The sequence below is a fragment of the Triturus cristatus genome, chromosome 6, assembly GCF_964204655.1.
Source record: "Triturus cristatus chromosome 6, aTriCri1.1, whole genome shotgun sequence".
NCBI lineage: Eukaryota > Metazoa > Chordata > Amphibia > Caudata > Salamandridae > Triturus > Triturus cristatus.
Genome location: NC_140589.1, coordinates 1031196078 through 1031221622, shown reverse-complemented (window position 1 = coordinate 1031221622; position 25545 = coordinate 1031196078). Strand labels below are relative to the sequence as shown.

Here is a 25545-nt window from a genome sequence, read left to right as displayed (position 1 = left end):
CTTATTAAATGCATTAAGGAGTGTATTATACTTGCATTACAAACTGCCAGATTATGTGCATTAAGGATTGCATTATTCTTGCATTACAAGCTGCCTGATTACGTACATTAAGGATTGCATTATTCTTGCATTACGAACTGCCTGTTTACTTGCATTGAGGATTGCATTATTCTTGCATTACGAACTGCCTGTTTACTTGCATTGAGGATTGCATTATTCTTGCATTACGAACTGCATTAGTCTGACAATACAAACTGCATTGTGAACTGCATAACATTGCATTAGGACTGCATTTGAACATCATGAACTGCTCATTAATACTGCAAAACCTACAAGTGTTTGTCGGCCTAATAACCCGCAAAGTGAAATATTACGAATACGCATATGTTGAATTTTTATCGTGTGGCCTTACCATATTTTTCTTCTTGATAAAGATGCCGCTATTTTCATACATCCATGTGGTGTCCATTTGTGATGTTATCACTGTGTCACTGGGAGCGTGGTTGCAAATACTTTACACATTGCCTTGAAGATAAGCCTGGCTGCTTGTGCCAAGCTACCAGGGGGTGAGAAGGGGTTATTAAAGAGGGTCCCCCTCCTTTCCCTGACTAGAAGCAAGGGTCTCTATTTGGACTAAGGCAACTGCCTCAGCCAACTAGACAGGGGCGTAACACAGGCCCCCGCAGCCCCCGCGGTGCGGGGGGGCCCCCGAGCTCCAGGGGGCCCCTTCGGGAGAACAGACACCACACCGCCACAGTGGTGTTTGTTATTATATTTTGTAGTTCTCAATTTCCTATTAATTGAGAAAATCATCCCGCAGTAGACCTGCACTGAAAGAATCGGGAAGCGGGGCTGTGCCTTGTGTTGGTTATAAACTCCGTGACTGGCGCCACCTTGTAGCCAATAAATGATGAAGGCAAATTCAACTTTCGCTTTCTTATTCCGCTGCAGATTGAGAGCGCATGCGAGGCTCAGGTTCACGTGACAGGTAATTGGTATACGTGACTGGGCCCCCTGATTTGGTATCCGGCCTGCTTCAATGCTGCTTGGCCCGCCAGAAAATAAAATTTGAGTGGTCCCCTAATCACTGAAAACTACCGCCAGCCAGAGCGAGATACTGTTGAGAGCTGCCTCTGTGTGTCTGACTCGCTGTGTGCTCTGAGACAACATTAAACTGCACCCGACTGCGGAATGGCAGCACTCGGGTGAGTCATGCCTTTCTGTTTAGTGTTGACATCTTTCGGAGAGAAAATTTCGGCCATTAGTTGTATTTTCAAGTCCGCAAAGACCTGGATCCTGGACATGACTTATACCAACGGGAAACAAAATTGTATTTATTCATTTGTAACTGCAATTTTTGTGTTTTAGTATTAGTCCCTGTAACACATTTAAACGTGCTTTCTATTTATATTTTTTCCGTGATGTATACAGATAAACTGTAAAAATATATATGTACCAGCTGTGATTTTGCTTTTCTTGTACTGGCTGGAACACCAGAATATCCACCCTGTGTTTATTTGATCTCTGCAGCAGGTACTTAACTGTATTATTAGGACGCAATGTATTGCAATGACATGGGTAGGGGCGAAGTGAAATGTTTTATGATGATTGCTTTACTTTTATATTTTCTTGGTATACAAAGATTTGTATCAGAATTTTAACCTTCCATTTCAGGGGTTTTGCTGCAGTTGAAAGATATTTTAGGGCTTCTCGTTGATCAAAGAAGTGTAATTTCTAATATTTCTCTCTTACCAACCACTTTATTGCTTGGTTTTGCTCGCAGGAAAATGTTACACTAAGTGACGCACATTTGGCAGTTGAGTGTCACTCATGCACTTTAACCATGGAAATGTCACACAGTCTGAAAACTTGGCAGCAATGTGTATGAAGCTTTCTCACACCCCTCTGCTTCCCTCAAAACCCCTGAAACTGGGACCTGGCTGCAGCAAAAGCAGTCTCCAGGCTGCACCCCCATGTATGGAGCCTACTCCCACCTCCTCCTTTCCTCAGACCCCTCAACCTGGGCAGGGTCGGACTGGGAACAGAAACCGGCCCTGACAAACTGCTCAGCCACCCCCCACGGGGTGATGGGGAGTGCAGCCGAGCAGTTTGCGAGGGCCGGTTTCGGGCGATTTAGTTACAGGGGGCCGATAATGCTGACCCCCGGTAACAAAAATGACCCCCAGGGGCCCAAAAATGGCCCCCACCCTAGCGGCCTACCGGGGAAATGCTCGGTGCCCGCTATGGCCAGTCCGGCCATGAACCTGGGGACTGACTGCAGAGACACACAATCTCCAGGCAGCAAACCCATGTATGTAGCCTTCTCACACCTCTTCCTTCCCTCAAAACCCCTGAATCTGGAGCCTGGCTGCAGCGATGAACACCCTCCGCGCAGCACCCCTATGTAAGGGCACTAGGTTAGTGCTCTTCTATTTCTGGTGTTATTTAGCAGTTTTAAGCTCTTCCTACAGTTTCTCATTCCTTCAATGGGTGTAATTTCTGAGATTTATATGTTTCTCTCGTCTTCCTTGTTGGATTTTGATCACGACAAAGTGTCACTCATAGTCACTGAATGTCACTCATAATTACACTGAAGTTATGAAAATGTCACACATAAGAAATCCGAAACCTTGGCAGCTATGATTTAAACCTTAGTCACCAGAGTCTTAGTTATAGATAGTGTAGCAGGTTCACTGGTGCCGGAGTACAAGAGTGTAACGGGGCAGTTGCACCCCAGTACTGTTATTTCTTTTATTACCCAATAGGGGTTTGAAGGCATACATCCCTTGCTGGCATTCTGGCCTGTTGTGCCCTGGGCGTGCCACAGTTTCTACCCATTGAGCTTGCACAGGCGACGCAGTGGCGATGTGTTTGCTTGACCCAAACTGGTGCATGGCGCTTGCCCTGTATGCATCCCCCACCTGCTTCCACACACAAACTGCCACAACAACAAAACAGGCAGGTGCATTAGAAGGCCAGCACCCCTGCAACGCATTAGCAACACACGTTGTCTTTTTTTACATTAATGCAGGGAAGTGCGTCTTTTTTTGTTGTCAGATTGAGTTTTTTCGGCTGCCTCCTGTTGCACTGCGCTTCCTCCCCTCTCTAAAGTCCTAAGGGCACTACTAGGAGCCTGGCGACGGCCGAATGTCTCTCGTGTGCAGAGAGCCGGCAGTCCGTTGCTCGAGAGGCCCCTCTGCGGACCCCCTCACTCCTCTTATTCAGTTCTCTATGTGCCCAGGTCCCAGGATGCACTCTTGGAATGGAGGTGAAGGAAGTGGAGGCAACCTCAAGCGAAGAGGGCGCTGAGCAGAGAGTGGGGTGGAGGTGAGCATATGAAGAATGGGTGCTGAGATGAAACTTCATTGTGGTTTGCAATAAGGGTATACAGTATGTCTGGAGCATGATGCTTAGCCAGCCTCATAATAAACAAGAGGTCATGTTCCCGCAGGTTCGCACGCGTTGCCTTGTGAACAAATATGCTTTTGTGCAAAATGTGTAACAGTCGGACTCTGAAATGTGCTGCTGACTTTTACCTCTTCTCTGCCCAGGCTGATGAATATTGAGCAAGGCCAGCTTTCAGTGAGCATGTTACTAAGGGCTGAAAAACAAGCCAGCATGAGATATGGTTTGAAAGAACAAATACTATTTAAAGCAGCAGTGTTCTGCTTCCACACTCAACAAAATGTTGGGTTTTGGCTTACTATGTATTTTCTGGCCAAGGTAACTTCCCAGGGCTTCAAGATAATTAAAATCATACTATATACATAGATGGATGTACATATATATATGGAGTGCTTTAAATGTAAAAAAATAAGTGCAGGTACTCACAATATTAAGATGTGATTAGGGGGTGGGGCTTGGGGGGAGGGGAGCTATGGGGCAGGGCTAAGGGGATGGCTAAAGGACCCGGCCAGGGGCACACATTTGATTTGATTGAGATTTAATTGGTGTGCAATACTAGTAACCCACATGCCTATGTACATAAAATACAAATCTGGGATCAGCATGTTGTGTTTTGCAGCAAGCACATGAACGCTCTGTGCTAACTTATGATGAGTCAAAACTGTTATCAGATAAAGCACAGATCTTTAAGGCAAGTACTTATATTGGCGTTTGAAAAACGGAACATGTGATGGTAACCTAATTATTGAAATTGGGGTCGAGCTTAAAATGTCCCAATGGCACCAACACCACACCTGGCCTCCCAGTGAGACCTCAGAGCCTTTGCACACTCCCACACCCACCTTTTCCTGAATGCGATGGCCTGGCAGAGAGGTCACCTGAAGCAAACTGCTTCAGCACCGGGCTAGCCCCTTAGGGCTGACGTGGTAACGGGCCAAAAGGTAGAGCAAAACCTGGCCTTTCAGAATGGCCTCTGAATAGTACTTGCACTCCCCGCCTACCACGGGATGAATGTGAAGCGCCTGCCTGGGAGGGAGCATGGGAAAAACACAAACTTTTTAGGCTGCCGAACGACCCTAGGGCCACAACACCTGGCCTGGCCTCCCTGTGTGGCTTCTCAGCCTCCTCACATTCTCTTCTCCCCCGCCTGCCATGGCCTCAGTGCAACGAGTGCTTGGCAGAGGAGTACTGCAAAGACACTGCTTTTGTGTTTAGCTGTTCCACCTACCGAGCCCCTTGTCCCGCAGGGGCCAAGTTGTGAATGGCCTAATGACCAGAGGAAAACCTGCCCCCCCCGACCACATCTATTAAGGCACAGTGTGACGGAATGGCAGGAAGGAATGTGGAATAGCACTGCCTGTGGGGTCTAGGCTAAGGTGAAGATGGCCCAAAACTCCAGCCACAAACCTGGCCTCTCACTCGTCTCGGCTCCCCACCTCTAAGCACAGCCTTTTGTGCGGCGACCCGCCTGCACATTCCATAGTGTCAGGGCTGGCTCTAGGGCGGTGCGATTGGTGCGACTGCACCGGATGTTGAATTTGGGTGGGGGCGTCATTTAAAAAAAATGTATACTATCATTTTAAAAGCACCTGTTGCCGTGTTCCTGGCCTACAGCAATTTTCAGACATCAATTAAAATGTCAATATAACTCCGGTGGTTTATCATCTTCCTGGAAAGAGACTGGAGGTTTGTCTAGTGGAAGTTTTGACTCATCCTAAGGTAGCGCAGAGGGTCAAGATGCCTGCTGCTAAGAACGTGTACCATGCAGATAACGAAGTGCATATAATGTAAATAGGTCAGTGGGTTACTGCTTCTGTAAGAGAGCTCCTTTTGTTACTTGTCATTTCTAAGGCAATATCCTAATATATAACATTGAGCTATTAACTGTCATCCTAGAGCTACATGCAAACTGCAAGGGATATGTTAGAGCTATAGTTTTTTTGCCCAGTCTTTCATCATCCTAATCTTGCGAAAAGGGTTCATTTGGGTAGAAAACAATTCTTATTATGAAAGAGAACACCTAACAATGGTGTTACATTTAAAATTCGGAATTTGTGCTTTTCCAGAATAAGGACTCAAACTATACTGCCTACCAGTATCGATGACATGTCACTCCTACACTACACCTTGTAGTCCTATCTGATGTAACATTTTCTATACACTGATTTACACACATATGATTGTGTCTGTGCAATCGCCGGACGAAGGTCACCAGCAAGTTTCACGATTTAGGACTGATAATGGCCAAGAGGGAACTGACTATGCATTGGAAATCCCGGGCAGGGCCTAGCTTCTTGCGGTGGAGGGCGGCGTTTGCGAGATGGGCAGGTGCGGAGGGTACGCTTCGGGTGCAATTAGCCCTTCGGAGGGATGATGAGAAGGCACTAGCGACGGCCCGGGCATGGGAGGCGTTGGTGGTGGAACTTCAGGGGTTGATGTCTGATGCAGGGGAAGTGGAGAGCACATCTGATAGGCAGGAGGTAGCGGGGAGCGGGGAGTAGGAGGGGAATAGTGGTAAGCCCTGGACGCATAAACTTTAGCTCGGCGCGAGGGAAGGCCTTGTTTCCTTAAGGAGAGGTTGAGCACCCGTACATACTTCATTGTGGAGGAGGGGTACATCAGAAGAGGGGTAGGTAACGGGGGCACACTGACATGGGGCGGGGGAGGGGGGGGAAGGGGACTGTGTGGGAAGGATGTTTCTTCTCCTGGATAATTGGTAGCGACGATAAATGTACAGTACTCCTTTGAGGGGTGGGGGCAGTGGAACGTGTGTTGAGTTGTTGCTATGAAAACAATAAAAAATGTTTCAACAAAAAAAAATGATTGTGTCTGTGCAATGTGTGTGTGGTGTAAAGTGCTCTGACACCTTACACTGGTATGAGTGGTGCTATAAAACTAAATGGCACTATTAAAGGGTGCTAGTGAGGTAATCCGTGGCAGAGGTGGTCATGGGGGATGGAGGGGTGCAATAGACATTGTCGCACAGGGTGCCACCAGCACTAAAGCCGGCCTTGCATAGTGGCCTAGTCAGGTGGCCATAGAGGGCGCTGGGTGGCCAGTAGGATATTGTGGTTGGTTGTCCTCCAGGAAACCAGCCCATAAGTGACACTAAGACAGGGCCCATGCGCTTGGCCAATCCATCCCTGGCTGCTGCCCACATTACTAACCTTGATTCTTATCTGCTGTGCTACTATTTCACTATCAGCACCTTTCTCCTCAAGTTTCAAGTTTAAGTTTATTTGATTTAGTTCTCAGCTGAGAACAACACCTTCCTCCTCAATCTGACTTCAAACAAGTGCATCTGCACTCTGCTATGCCAGCAGGAATCCTTTCTTAGATTTCCCACAGTGACAATATGCCTATTAGAAGGGCCTGCTTGCACATCTACAGTGCTATTGACGCCACAGAGCCTGAGTGTCAAATATCACAGTGTGACGCGGGCCCCTCCCAAACTTCCTGCTAGCTCTAAATAAATGCATACGAGCCGCCCCGCAGTAAGCACACTGAGGGCAGATTAGCACTCGATTATCAGAGTGCTTCACGGAAACTAACTGACTAGTCAGGTCTGTCGCGCTTCTTTTTGTATATGCCAAATTGCACTGAGCTTGGCATGCTTCCCCATAAGCACTGGTTCTCTCTTTGCACCCGGAGAAGCTCCGGTACTCAAGAGCAGAAAATGTAGAAGTGTCGGTACTTAGTACCGGCGAGTTCCGCCACATTTAAAGCACTGTATATATGTATAAGTATATTACCAACATTATATTCGGACGTAGAGTATTGGTGTTTCAGATTCAGCACCTCAAATGCTTAGTTGTAGATTCCTCTTTTCCCCAAGTTATTCAAACCAAATAACCTCTTTATACACTAGAAACTTGGAATACTTAAGCTGAGTTTCTACACAAGGCTCCTTCTTCCTCGAATGATTAATCAAATGATTAAGCGTAGTCCCTGGCCGAACTCTGCGTGCAGATACATATCTTCTATATTAAGGCACATCTGGGTTCCAAATACAGCATTCTACTTGGAGTAAACAGAACTGCTATCACCCCAAGAGGAGAAGAGAGAGGCAATTAATTGGAGTCGGTGCTTTAAATGGAAAATGAGAAGTGACGGTACTCACTAATTAGACTAGGTGGGCCGTTAGGGGCGTGGCTATGAGCCCGGAATTTAACAATAGCCACATAAGTCAGCTTTAATGCAAATGTTCTGATTGTCATGTAAAGCACTTGAACGCCCATGGGCCAAATTCGCACAATATCAAACTGCCTCCTTACATTGGAGACATGGCACACATCAGCTCCAATGAAATAGGTGCAGGGCCTAATTTTTGGCAGTTTGATATTGCGCGAATTTGGGCCATGGACATTTAAGCGCTTTTCATGCCAGTTGGAACATTTGCATTAAAGCTTACTTTTTTTTAAGGCACCACTGGTTAAGGCAGTTGTCCAGAATAACAGGATGATGAGCCGACGTCTGGATTCAAACCTGGTTCATCAGTTCCACTGTTGTCAGTTCTGGCCACATCCTCATTCTCGTTGCGATGCCAATTAGAACCTAACACTGCAGGAGCACCCCAGCGCAGGAATACACTACCCGTTGCCTGCCAGAGTGGCACATAAACATGCTCCATCTAAAAGTGTTATTTTCAGTAGTTTTTGCATTGCACATACCCATACTTCAGGGCATGAGCCCTGCTGCTTCTGGCAATACCGGTACATTCCTTGCCCAAAAACAAGTTCCGGTACTCAGGGGGAGAAAACGGAGAAGTGCCGGTACTCAGTACCGGTGAGTACCGGCACATTTAAAGCACTGGACACTAATGCTGATTTTTTTCACATAGGTGAGCACACATTATGCGGGTGCGCCATGACACAGGTCTGTCTCACAGTATGCGGTCTTGTTGGACCAGAAGGGTCACCCAACGTGCTATCCTTATAGTGGTGGAAGGCTACAGCCTTTGCCAGGTGTTAAGCAGCACAAGGGCGTTGGTGGCAGCATACTGTGTAGTGATCAGTGTTAGTGAAGGAGGTCCTTTTTACCCTGTCACTAGAATGAGGCCTACAGGCTCACTCACGTTTCTAAAAGTTCAGCTGCTGTGTGCTTGACTCACCCTTTTCCTAAATCAGGTAGATGTGCAGTGCTGCGCAGGAGCAGTGACTCTGCGCTAGATGTGTGTGTGCCTAGGAAGGGTACAGTACAGGGATTTTTATATGCTGCTGCCTGCTGTACTTATTATTGTTTAAACAGTGACTTTGAAATATCAGCACCTTCATGCACAAACCAAAGGCGCATTGGTTGACTAAACTGGTTTGATTTTTGAATGCTGCTGCCTGCTGTACTTGTTATTGTTTAAAAAGTCATTGTGAAATATTTGCGCCTTCATTCACAAACCAAAGGGCCATTGTCTGATTAAACTGGTTGAATTTGATTTTTGTATGCTGCTGTGCATGTTATTGTTTGACCAGTCACTTGTTTTTATCACGCACTTTGAAAGTGTTTTCACCTTGATGCAAGAAGAAAGGGGGATTGCTTTACAAAACACGCTTGAGTTTTGTATATTGCTGGATTGCACTTTTCCTTTGCTTCACCGGCTACAGTTAGTGTAGATTCTGTCATTAGGTACTTGCTAATATGGTTTGTTTTTATCCTACATGATGCCGTATTGATGGTGCAGTTTGCACTTGTCTATAATATGTGCACCTGAATTCGTGTAATTAGCTTTGCTTACAATACAGAAATGATAAATACAGGCACACATCTGCATCAATGTTCCGAAGCATCCAGGCAGTTTTCATCCTCAGCCTTGTGTGCCTGCCTGTGTATGCCCTGCTTACTAATAAAGCCCTGATGGCAGATATTGAAATTGCATCCTCAGTTCATTTTAAATACTATAGAGTGGTTAATATCGTACAAAATCCCTGACAGACGCAAGTGTGTGGCATGCAGATAATTCACACCAGTTTATTTCTCTTGGAGCTGGCAGGATACTGGGTTATATCTTGTATACTGCTCATGTATATTGTCAGTCGAGTCTGTTAAATTGCAGATTTGGGTTTGTCTTTCAAAGTTTCAAGTGATTTTCCATCAATGTCAATTCTAATTCAGACCCTATGTAGTTGTTCCTTGTTCTTCAGCGATAGGCAGTTCCTCAAACAATACAACCGCTCCTTGGCATTGCTCTGATTCCTGTCTCAGTTAAATTATCTGCTCTTGACAATCTTACAAATGGTGTAGCTTATATGGTAAGAGTGTTTCTTACTTTCTTATTCGAAATTTGAGTACGCAAATATAGAGGCATTTCATAAAATGTTGGAGGTTTCAAATCAAAATATACCAGATTATTTTGCGGTGAGGCAAAATGGTGGGTGTACTTTGCAGGGGGGCCCCCTCAGGTTTCGTTACGCCACTGCAACTAGAGACCCTCAGTACGTAATGGCATTTGCTTTGTGAGGGAAAGACGGTTTTCGAGGACGAAACATGTTTGTGTCTTTTCCTCCTCCAGCTGGACCCCATATTTGTCTGCTGCTCTTTTCACCATGGAAATGCCATCCAGAGGGGAAGGCTTCAATCGGTAGAGGTTGACTCTTCTGGATAGTCAGCATCAGGATTCTGCCACTGGTCTTTCATGCCCACAGCTTCATGGAATAGCCCGTAGACTTAGAGTCTTCTTCATCGTAAAACATTTTGTGTTCTTCTTCCTCTTGGGTTTCTGGTGCTATTGGTGGTCTCAGGTTGGCCATCTCCACCACATCATAGCCTTTTCCCATTGAGGATTTTGATGGAATTCCCAAAGGGAGGCATTGAATCCTTTCTACTTATGGAGAATTGCTGCCATCTCAGCCTCGATCTGTCTCTTTTTCCGCTCAACCCTGAGTACTCTCTCTTCAATGTTGATCCCACTCAGTGGCCTTTTCTTCAGTGCTGGTGTTTTGACTGCCAGCTTATTTGTCCTCTCCTGCTCCCAGCCATCTACCGATGCCAGTGGCTTGTGGGAGGTGTTAATTCCTGCTGTTTCTTCACTATGGGACCTGAGGGATTCTTTCTTCTTTGACTTGGTTTTGGTCAACGATTACTTAGGCGTCAAGACAGTCTTTGATGGTTTGAGTCTGAAGACCTCGGCTCAATTAAGCCATGTTTTTATGAATTACCTGTCAGCATTCCTCTTTTGTTTTTTCTGCATCTGTTACCAGTCTACACCGATTGTCCAGACCTCAGCCTTCTCCTTTGGCAACGTTATCCTGTTCTTCGCTCAATAGATCGAGGTCCCTCAGTGATGAGCTGCTCTTCTGAACCTGCATGGCAAGTCTCCCTGTCTCTGCACCTCCCTGGCTCTAAGCATCTTCTGTTTGAATTTGGTGCACACTTCGCAGCCCTTGGCACTGTGGTCCCTTTCAAGTAAGGTTCTCTCTCTCTGAAAACTTGTGGTGACATTCAGGGCAAAATTTAAAGGACGTGTTCCTCATACCCCCCAGTGAATGTGACCCTTTGACTGCACATTTCTGACCTCCTCATTGGACACCCAAGTGTCCTAACCTTCTTCTTTGGTGTTTCCTCAATAGATATTATGGTGGATATAAGTTGTCTTCCTCTCCTTTGCTAATGTTGATTATAGGTTGATTTACAATCTGCCACTTTAACCCTTCTTCTTTTGACGTTCAAAGAGTCTTTGGCGGAAGCTTTCAGACCCAATGGCAGAAAAAAAGAATCTGAAGATGGCAACCAGGCACAGGTGCTTCCAGGGTGGGAGTCTAAGGCCAGCAGAGGGATGGACAAGGCATCAAATGGACAGATGACGCTCAACAAAAACAAAAAGAATAAAAAGAAAAAGAGGGCAACAAGAGGAGAAATCCTGACCTAACCACTAGATGGCAGAATAATGCACAGCATGTTAATCCAGAAAAGCTTCACACTGCAAAACATGCACAAACTGTAGGCACTGACCTAGAAAAGTGACGTCATCAATATGGCCATTCTCTCACAGCATATTATGGCTTATATAATAAATAGCTTAATAACAACTGAAAGAGCATTCAAAAGCTTCATAGGCTAGGTCAGGCACCAGTCCATGGTGTTTCTCTTTGATAGATAGGTTGTCACTCTACTGGTTAAGAAAAATAATAGACTTGAAGGCCTTACCTTTCTCCCCTTTCTGGCAGTTCTTCCTTTGCACTATACACCTTCTCGTCTCTTTTGTGGGTGGGCATGGTTTGCCATGTTGTGTTGGATGCTGTAGAATTTCTCTGACCCTTGTCTCATTGCCTCGCTTAAAACCACATGTTTTCCCCCTTTTTGAGCATGGGCTCCATGGACTCCACTCATCAACTGTACAGTGCACTGTAGAAACCAAAGAGCAGCAGAGTGACTGGTCAAGAGCTGTGACAGACACACAATGCTTGAGCAGATTTGGCAAAATAGAAATGCAGTGGATGTGCTAAATATAATAATTTAGCAACAGATCATTATCGCTAAGAAGTAACATCACTGCCAATATGACATCTTTAAAAGTTGTTTTATTTTATTATTGCTTAATAATTTAATAACTTAAATTTAATACTTTATTCTAAATACAAGAAACTGCTGAACTGGGCTTTTTACATTTGTTTAACCACTTTATTTGTAACAGTATACTGACAATATAAGGAGATAAATATACATTTGTGGTGGGTACGAGCTATCAGTCTAAATGACAATTCAAAAAAGAGGAGACAAGGTTACACAATTTGCAATGATATTGTCATTTAAGTGCACCCGATTGTCCATTTTAATGAGAAATGCAACACCCAACACAGACATTCTATTTTGCCCTTCAATGCTAGTAGTTATGAATGAGCATCACCAGTGTTCTGAGCGTCTGATTGGGACATCTCACAGATGCCAGTGCTGCCTAATATCAGTGTTACTACAGGTGGGGCCCCTTTGTTTCTGCTCCCTTTTCATATATATATATATAGATATATATGACAAAGGGGGGCCAGCCCAATTTTTTTGAATTTGTACGTGAGGTCTTGTACAGTGCTGATAATTTCTCCATGGCGTAAATTGACCATATTAATAGAAGGTGCATCTTGGAGATTCCATAGCTGGGCTATGCTGATCTGGACAGCTAGAAGGAGATGACAGATCAACGTTGCTACTGGAGAAGTCAGAGGGTAGAATCCATGGTCTCCAAGGTGACCCAGAAGGACCATCAGGGGATGGCAGGGGAGTTTGATATTCATTGTAATCTGTATTTGGTTAAAGACCAAGTGCCAGAAGGTTTGTATGTGTGAACAGGACCACCATGTAGGGAGTAAGGTGCCTCCCTCCCCACAACCCTTGGGGAAGGTGTCTGGACTGCCAAAGCATGTGGTGGTAATATACCATCGTGTTAGTAGCTTGTATGCACTAGTTCTATGTTGTATGTGTATAGAGGTCCAAGCTGCCCTGCTATAAACCACCCTCCAAGCTTCATCTGGGATGTCTTCGCCCAGATCATTTTCCCATTGTGAGACAGGTATGCTTTGCTTGGGGATCGAGGTCAAGGATGCACTTGTATAGCAGGGAAATACTCTTCCATCATAAATTGTTATGCTATGAGTGAATCTATCTGTGTGTCATCTTTGCATAGCTTGTCATAATAAGTTTTCCCTCCTACCCAATGTAGCACTTGTATGAGGCGAAAGGCATCCTTTCTATTTAAGCTCCACTTTTTTATTAGGACTTTGCATGGTAGATTGTAGTGTCTTGTGAATTAGAAATGATGGATCCCCTTTGGCTCCTAATAGACTGTAGAACTGTGACATAAGTGTCAGAGTTGGAATGCATTGAAGACTCTTTTAAAATGTTGAGTTCGCAGTAACATGTAGACAAATAAAGACATGTAATACTTAGCTTTGTGTGTTGCATAGTCATTGGGGATACTCAGGTCGGGGTGGACTCTATAACTGGTGACGAGTTAGGGGGTAAGTAACCCGAAGATCAACATTGCTCTCCCAGAGAGTTTGACGTGGCCCTTGCCTGCCACTTGTGTTGCAGTTGAAGTATGGAATTGACGACATTTAATGCATGTGGAGTCAAAGCGCAACTCCAGCCGATGTAAAGACATTGAAAACAACCAAAGCAGTGCAAAGAAATCTACTTATCGGTGACCCAGAACCTGCTAGCCACCAACACTGCTATGCAACATTCAGTCCCCCATAATATGGCGTTATAACACTAAAGGCAGATGCAACCGAGTTTTGAAAGAGCAGCAAGTAGCGACAGCGAATTAGAAGATAACATTGCAAGCAGAAGCGCTGCGTGGTAGAGATCAACCAGGAATCAGTCAGTAGAAAGAGACACCTAAAAACAAAGCAAATTAAATACAAGAAATGGTCATATGCTTATCAGAACTGAATATGGAGAGTCATACCACACAGTTGGGCAGAGTAACATGGAGCGGTTCATTTCTGAAGTGGCACGCCATCAAAGCTGCTGGGTGGCAGCCCAGAACAACTCCAGAGGCACCAAAAGTGAAGGGCTCCCATGGAGACCAAGAAGGAGGTCACAGTTCCAACGAATGGCCAAGTTGACCCAGTCAGAACAGCAAAGGGCCTTAGAGATGGTTTGCATGAAGGAGGTCCTAGCGGACAGCAGGCAGTGTCGGAGAGGGCTCCACCCTGAATGTGAACCAGTCTCGGAATTGGCTACAATGCTGCCGGCTTCCTGAAACCACCACAACCCCATTTGATACAGCCAAGAAGCTGAATATTGGCAATAGATGGACTGCTTAGATAGAGACATTTGATGATTTTGTGATGCAAGTGAAGTGACATAACAAAAAGATTATTAAGTATCTTAATAATCTTACTGGTGATGATGTAAAAGAAGTCATAAAGAGAATTCGATGAGCTAACAAAGACTTAACATATCCTCAATGTTGATTCGAATGATATATCTTCAACCAAGAATGTCAGAAAGTTGGTGAAACCATTGATGAATTGGAGGAGAAACACGACACACTCATCAAACGTAGGTGCATTTATTTAATGATGAAGAGGCTATGCATCTGAGAGTTATTGACAGATGCTTCTCAGATTATTCAGACAATGAATGCTGAGAGAAACTCTCGGTCTGGAGCGAGTGTTAACGGCTGCCAGAGCTGAAGAGCATGCTGATAGACAAGCTGCTGACATGGAGGCCAGAGGTGTCCAGGATAAATCCATCATGAGTGTGAAAATTGATGTCTACACATAAAAAGAAACTGTATGTTATATGTGGGTTTTCATTTCTACACAAAGGTAAATGTCATGCTCATGCAGAAGCAATGTTTGATGCATACCCACAAGGCCAAGCAGTTAAGACAGATCGGTACTGAATTAAGTCGATCACCATCTAAATCATCATCAAACATTATGTAATTGTGCCATGTTGATGTTTACCTCAGAAAAGCGTGCCCTTGTTGGTTTAGCAGCTTGTGAAGAAAAATGTCAGTCAAAGAAAGATCGACATGCCAAAGAACCAAAGTCTTCAAACAATGTCCGAAGATAACACTGAATGTAAATGGCTATTCGGTACCTTTCATTATAGACAATGGTGCATTGTTAGACATTATGCTTGAGGAGAAATACAATGAATTAGCTCCACTGCAGCAACTTATGCCATCAAAAACCAAAGTGTATACATGGGTTGCATCAATGCCCTTAAAAAGTCAAGGTTCATTTGTAGCGACAATAGAACATAGGAAAGCGAGGGTGCAAGCACCCATCCATGAGCTCCAAGGCACCGTGTCTAGTACCTATCTACTCAGTTTCAGCACAGCTGCTGATATGGGACTGTTTCTGTGAATTACATGTTCACCACAAAACATTAAGTCAGTTCCCTTCATCATTTCATGGTTTGGGAATGCTTAAGACTTTGAAATTAAAGTTGCATATCAATGAGGACATCCGTCCTGTTGATCAGAGACATAGACAAATTGCTTTTTATCTGCAAGAAGCTGTTGAGGAAGAACTTGAATTGTTACATAACCATGGTATCATTGAGGGTTTTACTGGTCTAACACCACAGCTTTGTCCCATAGTCATAGTGCCTAAAAAGGACTAAAAAGGAGCTGTATGCATATGCATTGACATGCGTCAGGCAAACAAGGCAACTGAACGAGAAAGACATCCAGGTCCAAACATTGCTAACATGTTAACACAACTAAATGTTTTCAACCAAAATCCAATCGGCAACTAATCGTTCGAAGGAGATCTTTCATAATGTCAATGAGTTATCCAATCCCGATAGAATACTTCGCAAATTATCTCCTTCACAAGCATTTTGTAATGCTTTGAACTTTTTTTTATTGATAAAATTAACAAAATTAAGTCTGCCAAAATGTGGATTTTAGTTCTCATTCCATTTTAAATCATAGTTCTTTCACACATTTTCCTCCTATAAGTGAACATATTTTTATTAACATTCTTTCAAAAGTCAAACCGGGCTCTCCTAATAATTGTTGCCCTCCCAACATTTTGAAGGAAATCTTCACTATCCTACCTAGTCCTGCTCTTAACCTCTTAAATGAGTCCTTGTCTCAAGGCACTGTCCCTGCTACCTTTAAAGAGGCAATTGTTGTCCCCCTTTTAAAAAAGGTGGGATCAGATCCATCTATCCTGACCAATTACCGCCCTATCTCCCTTCTTCCCTATCTAGCTAAGATTTTGGAAACCTATGTTACAGGGTGTCTTACTGAATTTTTGGAGGAATCCGAATTTTTGGACTCCCATCAAGCTGGCTTTCGTCCAGCGCATTCCACCGAGGCGGTTATTCTCACAGTTCTAGACACCCTACGTGGCGAGGTTGATAGTGGCTCCTCGCAGGCTCTCATCTGCTTGATCTCTCCGCTGCTTTTGACACGGTCGACCTTTCTCTTTTGGTCGACCGTGTGAAGGATGGAGGAATTTAGGGCCCTGCCCTTAGCTGGATTAGTTCCTTTTTGGAAAATCGCTCCCAGGCAGTCCGCACACCCAATTTACCGCTCCTAGAGTCAAAATCTCCTGTGGAGTCCCTCAGGGCTCATCTCTTTCTCCCTTGCTGTTCAATCTCTATCTCCTCCCTCTTGTCCGAGCTCTGAAGGAGCGTAAAGTCTGCACTTTCAACTATGCAGATGATTTTCAGCTTATTTTTTCCACCAGTAACTCCTCAGAGTCGGTTCATGCTTTTCAATCGACCATGCTGTTCATCAGTCAATGGATGAACAAGAACCATTTAAAACTCAACCCGGACAAGACGGAGCTGGTTTTAACAGGTGGCATTCTTAAAAATCCATGGGGACCCCATTTTTGGCCTACAGAGTTGGCCCAGCTCCCTGTTCCTTCTAGCTCAGGAAAAGCTTAGGGGTGATCATCAGTCAGGATCTTACTCTGAAGCCTCAAATTAGCTCAGTGATCTCCGTTTGTTTTTTTCAACTCCGTAGAATAAAAAAGATTTGCAGATACCTTACTTATGATGCCCGGATTCAGGTGATTCTCGCTTTGGTCATGTCCCATGTGGATTATGCCAACTCATTATATTTTGGCATTCCCCTTTATCTTTCCAGACGTTTACCGATTGTTCAAAATCAGGCTGTTCGTCTGATCTTTCATCATCCTAAGCATCATCATATCACTCCCTTTCTGAAGCAATTACATTAGCTTCCGGTTGTTCAGCGCTGCGCATTTAAGACGGGATGTCTTATTTTTAAATCACTCTATGGAAAGAGCCCTAAATTTGTTGATAACATGATTAACAAATATGCTCCTACACAAAATCTTCGTTCAGCCCACAAAAATGTATTACTCATTCCTCATTTTAGATTAAAGCGCACTGGTGGTGCCAGGTTCTCTTCCTTGACCCCCATATTCTGGAATTCTCTTCCCCTCGATATTCGCTCCTGTACCATTCTTCTTGGTTTCAGGAGTCTTTTAAAGACTTGGCTCTTCCGACAGGCTTTCTAAACCCTTTTTTATGATCTGGATTTCAACCAAAACAGCGCCATGAAACCTCCCCGGTGTACGTGCGCTCTATAAATTCATTTTAACATAACATAACATAAATGATGCAGAGGTCTTCTATCACCTTGATCTAAATAAAGATTATCGTCAGTTGGAAGACAAAGGATATTAAAGGTACATTACAACCTTTTCTAAACATGTTGGTCTGTTTTTCTACAAAAGACTAAGTGCCCAATTTAGATCGTGGTGTATTTGGTCCCGCCGTCATTTTTCTGTCTGATTCCCGTCCACCTACTAGGCTGCCTGCCTTCTCTATTTAGATGCTATTGGGTCGATGGACAAAATGCCTCCGGAGTGCCACTGTCTCGGTCAGAATTTTCCTCCCATGTTGATGGTCTGATGGGCAAAAGTAGCTGTTGAAGGGAGGCCAGTCAATATTACCATCGGGCCAATTATGATGAGCCTTTCTGTTGAGGAAACTGTGGCAGGTAAACCTCCACACCTGAGTTGGCGGATTCAAAGGGATATGAGGTACATACTTACCTTTTTTCCTGTTTTCCCTTCAGTTTCTGTCATGAACTCAAATGTCCCAGTCCTACCTTTGCTCCTGCTACTTGATCACGGAGCACATCAACTCCATCGTCCCCAGGTTTGAAGGTAAACTACTTTTTCTACTAGTTCTCTTATAAATTGTTTGTTTACATCTGCTTTAGCTGCATGCCATTTAAATTGCTCGTGCATGCAATTTGTTTCTTATGTCTATTGCAAAAGTGTTTATTTTTACACTTATTAAGTTAAAATAAACACATCTGTATTAAAATGTGAAAAAGAAATTTCAATTGTAAAATTTAAAATATGTAAAAATAATTGAGATAATTCTCTCGTACATTAGCAAAACAGGAGAAAGGGTGGGAGGTGTGGTAGAGGAGTGGCTTTCAGAGGTAGAGGGAGCTGGAGTGGGTGATGCGCTTTTGACTGTATGTCTGGTAGTTGAATGTGGGTCTGGTGTTTATTTTGTAGGTTTGGATGTGTGTTTTTTGGCTAGTGTTTGATAATCTGGTGAGTATGTGTATTCACTTTTGGTTGGTGTTGTTTTGTGTGTAAATGTGATTTTGGGTAAGTGTGTTGGTTTAGATGGGTGTGTTGTTGTGATGTTTGGTGTGTTTGTGGTGGTTGTGGGTGTTGTGCTTGTGGTTGTAGTTTCAATACTGTGAGAATGTTGTTTGTGCGTTTGTGTTTATGTATATATGTGATTGTGCTGCTTTTGTCTATAAGAGTGGGTGCCTGCAAAGCAGTGAGTGTGCTTGGGATTAATGTGGGATTTTGGATTTGGGTTGTGGAAGGTCCGTGAATTGTGGCAGAAGGATGGGGTGCTCGGTAGGCTGGGGTGAGTGAGTAGGCTGTTCTGCTATATAATACAAAAAGGGCAAAATACATTTGCAACAGCCAATTTTTAAAAAGCAATAACTACATGTATGTTTAGAGGCACATTAAAATGTATTACTTACCAGTCTCCACTCTACCAGGGTTTCCTGTCAGGTCTTCAGGATGTAGGATCTGCAAGACCTTTTCCTTCCAGGGATATAGTGGTAAGGGTGGGCTTGGAGAACCACCACCAATCCTCTGGGCTTCCAAGTGACACTTGGAGTTATGCAGGTGACCACATTTAGCACAAAAGCATTGTGTGATGCTAGCATCCATCCAAAAGCCACAGGAATAGTACAATGTTGAACGCATCCACAACGTACTCACTTCATCACAAATATTTGGCTATGGCAACGCCAACACAACTGTGAAATCTAAATAGGCTTGGTGCAAACCCTCCGCCCTGATGGCGACGGAGTACTGTTAGCCGGCAGAAGAGTCTGGAGCGCCGAAGGAGGCGAGCCACTTATGCAGCAGTAAACAGTCTGTTAGTGCTGACGGTGGATGATCCAGGCCACATCTAAATATGGCGGGTGAGAACCCGTCGGCTCGACGGAGTACTTGTAACAAAAGTCACAGAGAGACAACAGGAGTCCCGCCAAGATCCAAATCAGGGTGCAAGTTATGGTGTGTCATCAGCTGAAGAATTGTATCAAGACGTCATTCGACATATCACACAGCCTGTCATTAATGTGTTCAATTACAGTGATGACATATTGGTTTTCGTACTTACTCAAAAAGAACATGATAAAGCTCTTACACAAGTTTGTCATTTACTTGCTGAAGCAGATTTGATTTTGAATGCACAAAGATAAAATTATTTGTCCATATTTTTTCCCATAGAAGTATGACACCAGATCCTGCTAAAGTACCAGCGCTGTCAAATGCTGATTCCCAAAAGATCTTTCTATGGTGAGTTCATTTCTTGGTACGGCCAAATACTGTTCCAGATACATACAAGACTTTGCCACTGTAAGTGCTCCATTGAGAAACTTCATGAAAAAGAATGTTTAATTTCATCAGTCACATCAATGTGAGAACATTTTCAAGAAAATCACGCTATTGAGAATGCTACTGAAATTGCATACTTCCATCTGAAGCTTCATACAGAGGTTGTTATTGACGCTAGTCTAGTCATGTTAGGCGCTATCCTTGCACAGCACAGTGGACACCCAAATGCCCAATGGCATATTGAGGCATATGCAAGTAGATGTTTGTCCCAAACAGAACGTGCTTACTCACAACCAGAAAGGATAATGTTACTTACCCAGTAAGCATCTGTTCTTGGCATGTAGCGCTGTAGAGCCACATGCTGTGCATAGCTCGCCATCTAGTGTTGGGTCACGATGTTTGCACTTGTTTTTCTTCAAAGAAGTCTTTCCAATTATGAGGTAGGTGACTCCTCCTTTCGATGATAGTGCGCATAGGCATCAACTCCATTGCTAGATTGTTTGCCGCAGAGGGTGAGAATGGAGTAGTAGTAAAGAATAGAGATGTCCATGCTTATTTATGTAAATTAAATAGAGAGCTGCAGCAGCTACAGGCATCTGAGGAGGTGAGTGGGTGCATGTGTCTCTACAGCTCTACATGCCAGGAACAGATGATTACTGGGTAAGTAACATTATCCATTCGATGCATGTGAGCTGTAGATCACATGCTGTGCATACATTAGATAGCAGTATTCTCCCAAAGTGGTGGCTAACCTGTAGCTGTTGGAGCTGTTTGAAATAGTGTCTTAAGTACTTCCTGACCCACACTGGATTGTTGTCTTGCTGACATATCTACACAAAAATGTTTAGTGAATGTGTGTGGTGTAGACCATGTTGCAGCTTTGCAAATGTCAACAATAGGAATGTTTCCTAAAAAATCCATAGTGACCCCTAGCTTACGAGTGGAATGTGCCCTAGGGGGTACAGTTAGAGTTCTCTTTGTTTTTGCATAGCAGGTTTGAATGCACTTAACAATTCACCTTGCAATACCTGATTTTGAGATAGGATTACCTTTGTGTGGTGGCGCAAAAGTAACAAAGAGTTGTGTCAGTGTAGTACAAGAGTGCTCTTCTAACATCTAAGGTGTGAGAATATGGGTAATTCTACCGACTGATTTATGTGAAATGCAGATACAACTTTAGGTAAAAATTTAGGATTTGTACGAAGAGCCACTTTGTCTTTGTGCAGTTGGAAAAATGGTTCTTGAATGGTTAATGGCTGTAATTCACTCACTCTCCTTAATGATGTGATTGCAATGAGGAAGCTGTTTTCAAAGAGAGAAACAGTTGTTCGCATTTGTGCATGGGCTCAAAAGGTGTGCCCATCAACCTTGTAAGGACTATATATTAAGATACCACAGTGGAGCTGGTGGAAGTTTTGGTGGAATGACTCTTTTTAGTCCTTCCATGAAAGCTTTGATCATAGGTACTCTAAACAACGACAAATACTGTCTATTTTGGAGATATGCAGCAATTGCCTCTAGGTGTATTCTGATAGAGGTATAAGCCAACGCTGATTATTGCAAGTGTAACAAATAGCATATGATGTTCTGTATGCAAGCATCAAGAGGGTTGACATGATTGTTACCGCAGTAGATAACAAATCTTGTCCACTTGGCTGCATAGCAGGCCCTTGTAGTAGGTCTTCTCTCTTCCTTAATGATATTCATACATTCTGGTGGAAGGTTTAAGTAACCAAACTCTAAGATTTCAGGAGCCAGATCATGAGCTTCAGCTGTTTGGGATCTGGGTATCTGATTTCTCCTTGGCTCTGTGTGAGGAGACTGGAGGTTAAATGCAGCTTTTGATGCGTAACCAGAGATAGCTCCAACAGGGTTGTGAACCAAGGTTGACGTGCCCATGTGGGAGCTACTAGGATTAGTGTGAGATGTTTGCCTGAGCATGTGAACCACTAATGGAATAAGTGGGAGAGGCGGGAAAGCGTAGGCAAATATCCCTGACCAGTTCATCCATAGTGCATTGTCTTTGGATAGCGGGTGTGGGTACCTGGAGGCAAAGCTTCAGCATTTTGCATTTCGGTGTGTGGCAAACAGGTCTATGTGAGGGACTCCCCAACTTTGAAAGTATGGGAGGAGAACCTGAGGGTGGAGTTCCCATTCGTGTATTTGCTGCCTCTGCCTGCTGAGGAGATATGCAATCTGGTTGTTCACTCCTGGGAGTTGTTCCGCTAGGAGGTAAAGTTTGTGGTGAATGGCCCACCTCCAGGTGTCTTGGGCTAAGTGGGACAGTTGGAGAGAGTGTGTCCCCCCTGTTTTTGTATGTAATACATAGCTGTCATGTTGTCTGTACAAACCAAGACAGCTTTGCCCTCTAGGTGAGTCTGAAACGCTTTGAGGGATGGAAAGATTGCAAGCAGCTCTAGATGATTTATGTGGAGCAACTTCTGCTGTTGACTCCAAAGGCCTTGCACTGTATGATGTTGTAGGTGTGCTCTCCAACCAGTGAGGAACGCGTCCGCTGTCAGTACTATCTGTGGAACCGGGTCTATGAACGGCTGTCCTTTTGACAAATTGTGTGTGTTCCACCACTGCAGAGAGCGATGAGTATGGCCGCTTACCAATACTAAATTGCTCAATATAACCTTTGATTGGTTCCACTGACTGGCTAAACATTCTTGAAGTGGACACATGTGCAGCCTGGCATGGGGGACGGTCATGATGCAAGATGCCATCATTCCCAGCAGTTGCATATAAACCCGAGCTGGAATCCAATTATTGGGTTGAAACTGAAGAACTAAAGTTTTAATATTTCAAATTCTGGCTATGCTGGGGAAGGCGAGAGCCTTTTGAGTGCCTATCATGGCTCCAAGGTAGTCCTGAGTATTGGCTGGTTGGAGATGTGATTTTGTCACATTGATTATGAGCCCTAGTTGATGTAGTAACTGAATCATTCTGAAAGTGTGCTGAAGGCATTGGTGGTACTTGCTGGCTTTGATGAGCCAGTCGTCCAAGTATGGGAAGATATGGATGCTTTGTCTTCTAAGGTGAGCAGCTACTACTGCCAGACACTTTGTGACGACTCTGGGTGCTCTGGGTGCTGTGGTGACTCCGAATGGGAGTTCCTTGAACTGGAAGGGCTGACCCGCCACCACAAACCTGAGGAATTTGAGATGAGTGGGGTGGGTTGGAATATGAAAATACACATCTTTTAAATCTAGAGTAGACAGAAAGTCAAGTTCCTTCAGCAGAGGACGTACTTGTTGAAGTGTTACCCTGTGGAAATGATCTGACTGAATGTAAAGATTGAGTTCTCTGAGATCTAATATTGGTCTGAGAGAACCATCTTTTTGGGGTTTTAGGAAGTAAAAAGAGTATAAGCCTGACACATGATATTGCGGTAGTACAGGTTCTATAGCTCCTTTTAAAAGTAGAGACTGAACCTCTTGTTTGAGGAGGTGTAGGTGATCTGGTGAAAGTTTGTGTGACTTTGGTGGAATGTTTGGAGGAGTGTTGATAAACTACAGGCAGTAACCAGAACAGATAATTTGTAGTACCCAATGGTCTGTTGTTATTGACTGCCAGATGAAATCTGACAGTCTTCCCTCTACAGGTGTTAGGTGGTATGGGGGAAGTGGCGGCAAGTCACTGCTTTGTATTAGAGGGGGAGGTGCGTGTGTTTGACCCCCTGCCCCTGCCTTTGCCGTTGTTACCTCTGTAACCCACTCTGAAGTAACCCCTAGATGGAGAGGGTTGGTTATTGCCCCTATAGGTGGTGGTCTCCGAGGAGGTATTTTTTGAGCCTCCGCAGTAATAGGTTTTACAGCAAACAAATGATGGACGGAATGCTGACAATGCAGACATTCTCCCCCAGTCACAAGATCTGGGTTAAATCCATCGTTCTTTTGCCCACTACGCCACCCTAGTTCAGACATGGCCATATGCAAATCAGTCTTGACCCTGTGCCTCATGGGAACAGTCCAGCCTGAACTGCCAAGCCATGTCTTCCCTGGACCGGAATCAAGCATCCTAGGACCGGTTTCTGGCTATCAGCCGTCATCAGCCAGGATAGCTTGACTCCAGTGGCGTAGTGAGCACGGGACCCACGTCTGGGCATACCCATCCCACGTAGGGCGAAAAGTGTTACAGCAAACAAATGATGGACGGAATGCTGACAATGCAGACATTCTCCCCCAGTCAAAAGATCTGGGTAAATCCATTGTTCTTTTGCCCACTACGCCACCCCAGTTCAGACATGGCCATATGCAAATCAGTCTTGACCCTGTGCCTCATGGGAACAGTCCAGCCCGAACTGCCAAGCCATGTCTTCCCTGGACCGGAATGAAGCATCCTAGGACCGGTTTCTGGCTATCAGCGGTCATCAGCCAGGATAGCTTGACTCCAGTGGCGTAGTGAGCACGGGACCCACGTCTGGGCATACCCATTCCACGTAGAGCGAAAAGTGTTACAGCAAACAAATGATGGACGGAATGCTGACAATGCAGACATTCTCCCCCAGTCAAAAGATCTGGGTTAAATCCATCGTTCTTTTGCCCACTACGCCACCCCAGTTCAGACATGGCCATATGCAAATCAGTCTTGACCCTGTGCCTCATGGGAACAGTCCAGCCCGAACTGCCAAGCCATGTCTTACCTGGACCGGAATCAAGTATCCTAGGACCTGTTTCTGGCTATCAGCCGTCATCAGCCAGGATAGCTTGACTCCAGTGGCGTAGTGAGCACGGGACCCACGTCTGGGCATACCCATCCCACGTAGGGCGAAAAGTGTTACAGCAAACAAATGATGGACGGAATGCTGACAATGCAGACATTCTCCCCCAGTCAAAAGATCTGGGTTAAATACATCGTTCTTTTGCCCACTACGCCACCCCAGTTCAGACATGGCCATATGCAAATCAGTCTTGACCCTGTGCCTCATGGGAACAATCCAGCCCGAACTGCCAAGCCATGTCTTCCCTGGACCGGAATCAAGCATCCTAGGACCGGTTTCTGGCTATCAGCCGTCATCAGCCAGGATAGCTTGACTCCAGTGGCGTAGTGAGCTCCTGGCCGAAGAGGGGTGATACCCCGAAACCGGTCCTAGGATGCTTGTTTCCAGTCCGAGGGCCTTCCATGAACTTTCCGATCGAAGGTTTGGTTTTTGCAAGTAAATACCATACGCCATAAAATGGAAAACGAGATCTAAAACAATACAGTCGAGGGTGAGTATCTTGCGCACCAAGTGAAACCGAAGGAACGGTATCGAACCAGAGTGCAGCAATAGAAGTCCGAACCAGATGGCAGAAAAAAACAATCTAACAATGGAGTCAATGCCCATGCACACTATCATCGAAAGGAGGAGTCACCAACCTCATGACTGGAAAGACTTCTTCGAAGAAAAACAAATGCAAACATCCGGACCCAACTCTAGATGGCGAGCTATGCACAGCATGTGATATATGGCTCATATGCCTTGAAGAAGAGAGTTTAGCTATTCTATATGCTTGTGAACATTTCCATGTATTCCTATGTGGAAAAACATTTACACTGGTAACTGGTCATCAATCTTTACTGACTATATTTGGCAACCAAAAGTCCAAAATGCCTCCTTACATTGAACAATGGGGACTATGGTTACGAGAGTATAATTATACCATTGTGCATCATCCAGGGAAGGTTCAGAACCCTGCTGACTACTTTTCCACAGTACCTATACAAGTTCACGGCACTTCATCCAAGACGGGTGAGGCCTATATTAACTTCATTGTAAAATCAAACACATCATCTGCCATTTTGTTAACCCAGATTATCACTGCCATGAGCCCTGCTAGTT

General features: G+C 44.5%; 1 protein-coding gene across 1 annotated transcript in view; it reads right to left on the bottom strand.

The window, feature by feature from the left end:
- RSPO3 (R-spondin 3) overlaps nt 1–25545 on the bottom strand; it is a 400364-nt gene that overhangs the window by 115232 nt on the left and 259587 nt on the right. The window contains exon 4 of the mRNA XM_085611820.1: nt 11542–11739. Within this exon, the coding sequence (XP_085467946.1) occupies nt 11542–11739 (198 nt within the window). The remainder of the gene's footprint in view (nt 1–11541; nt 11740–25545) is intronic.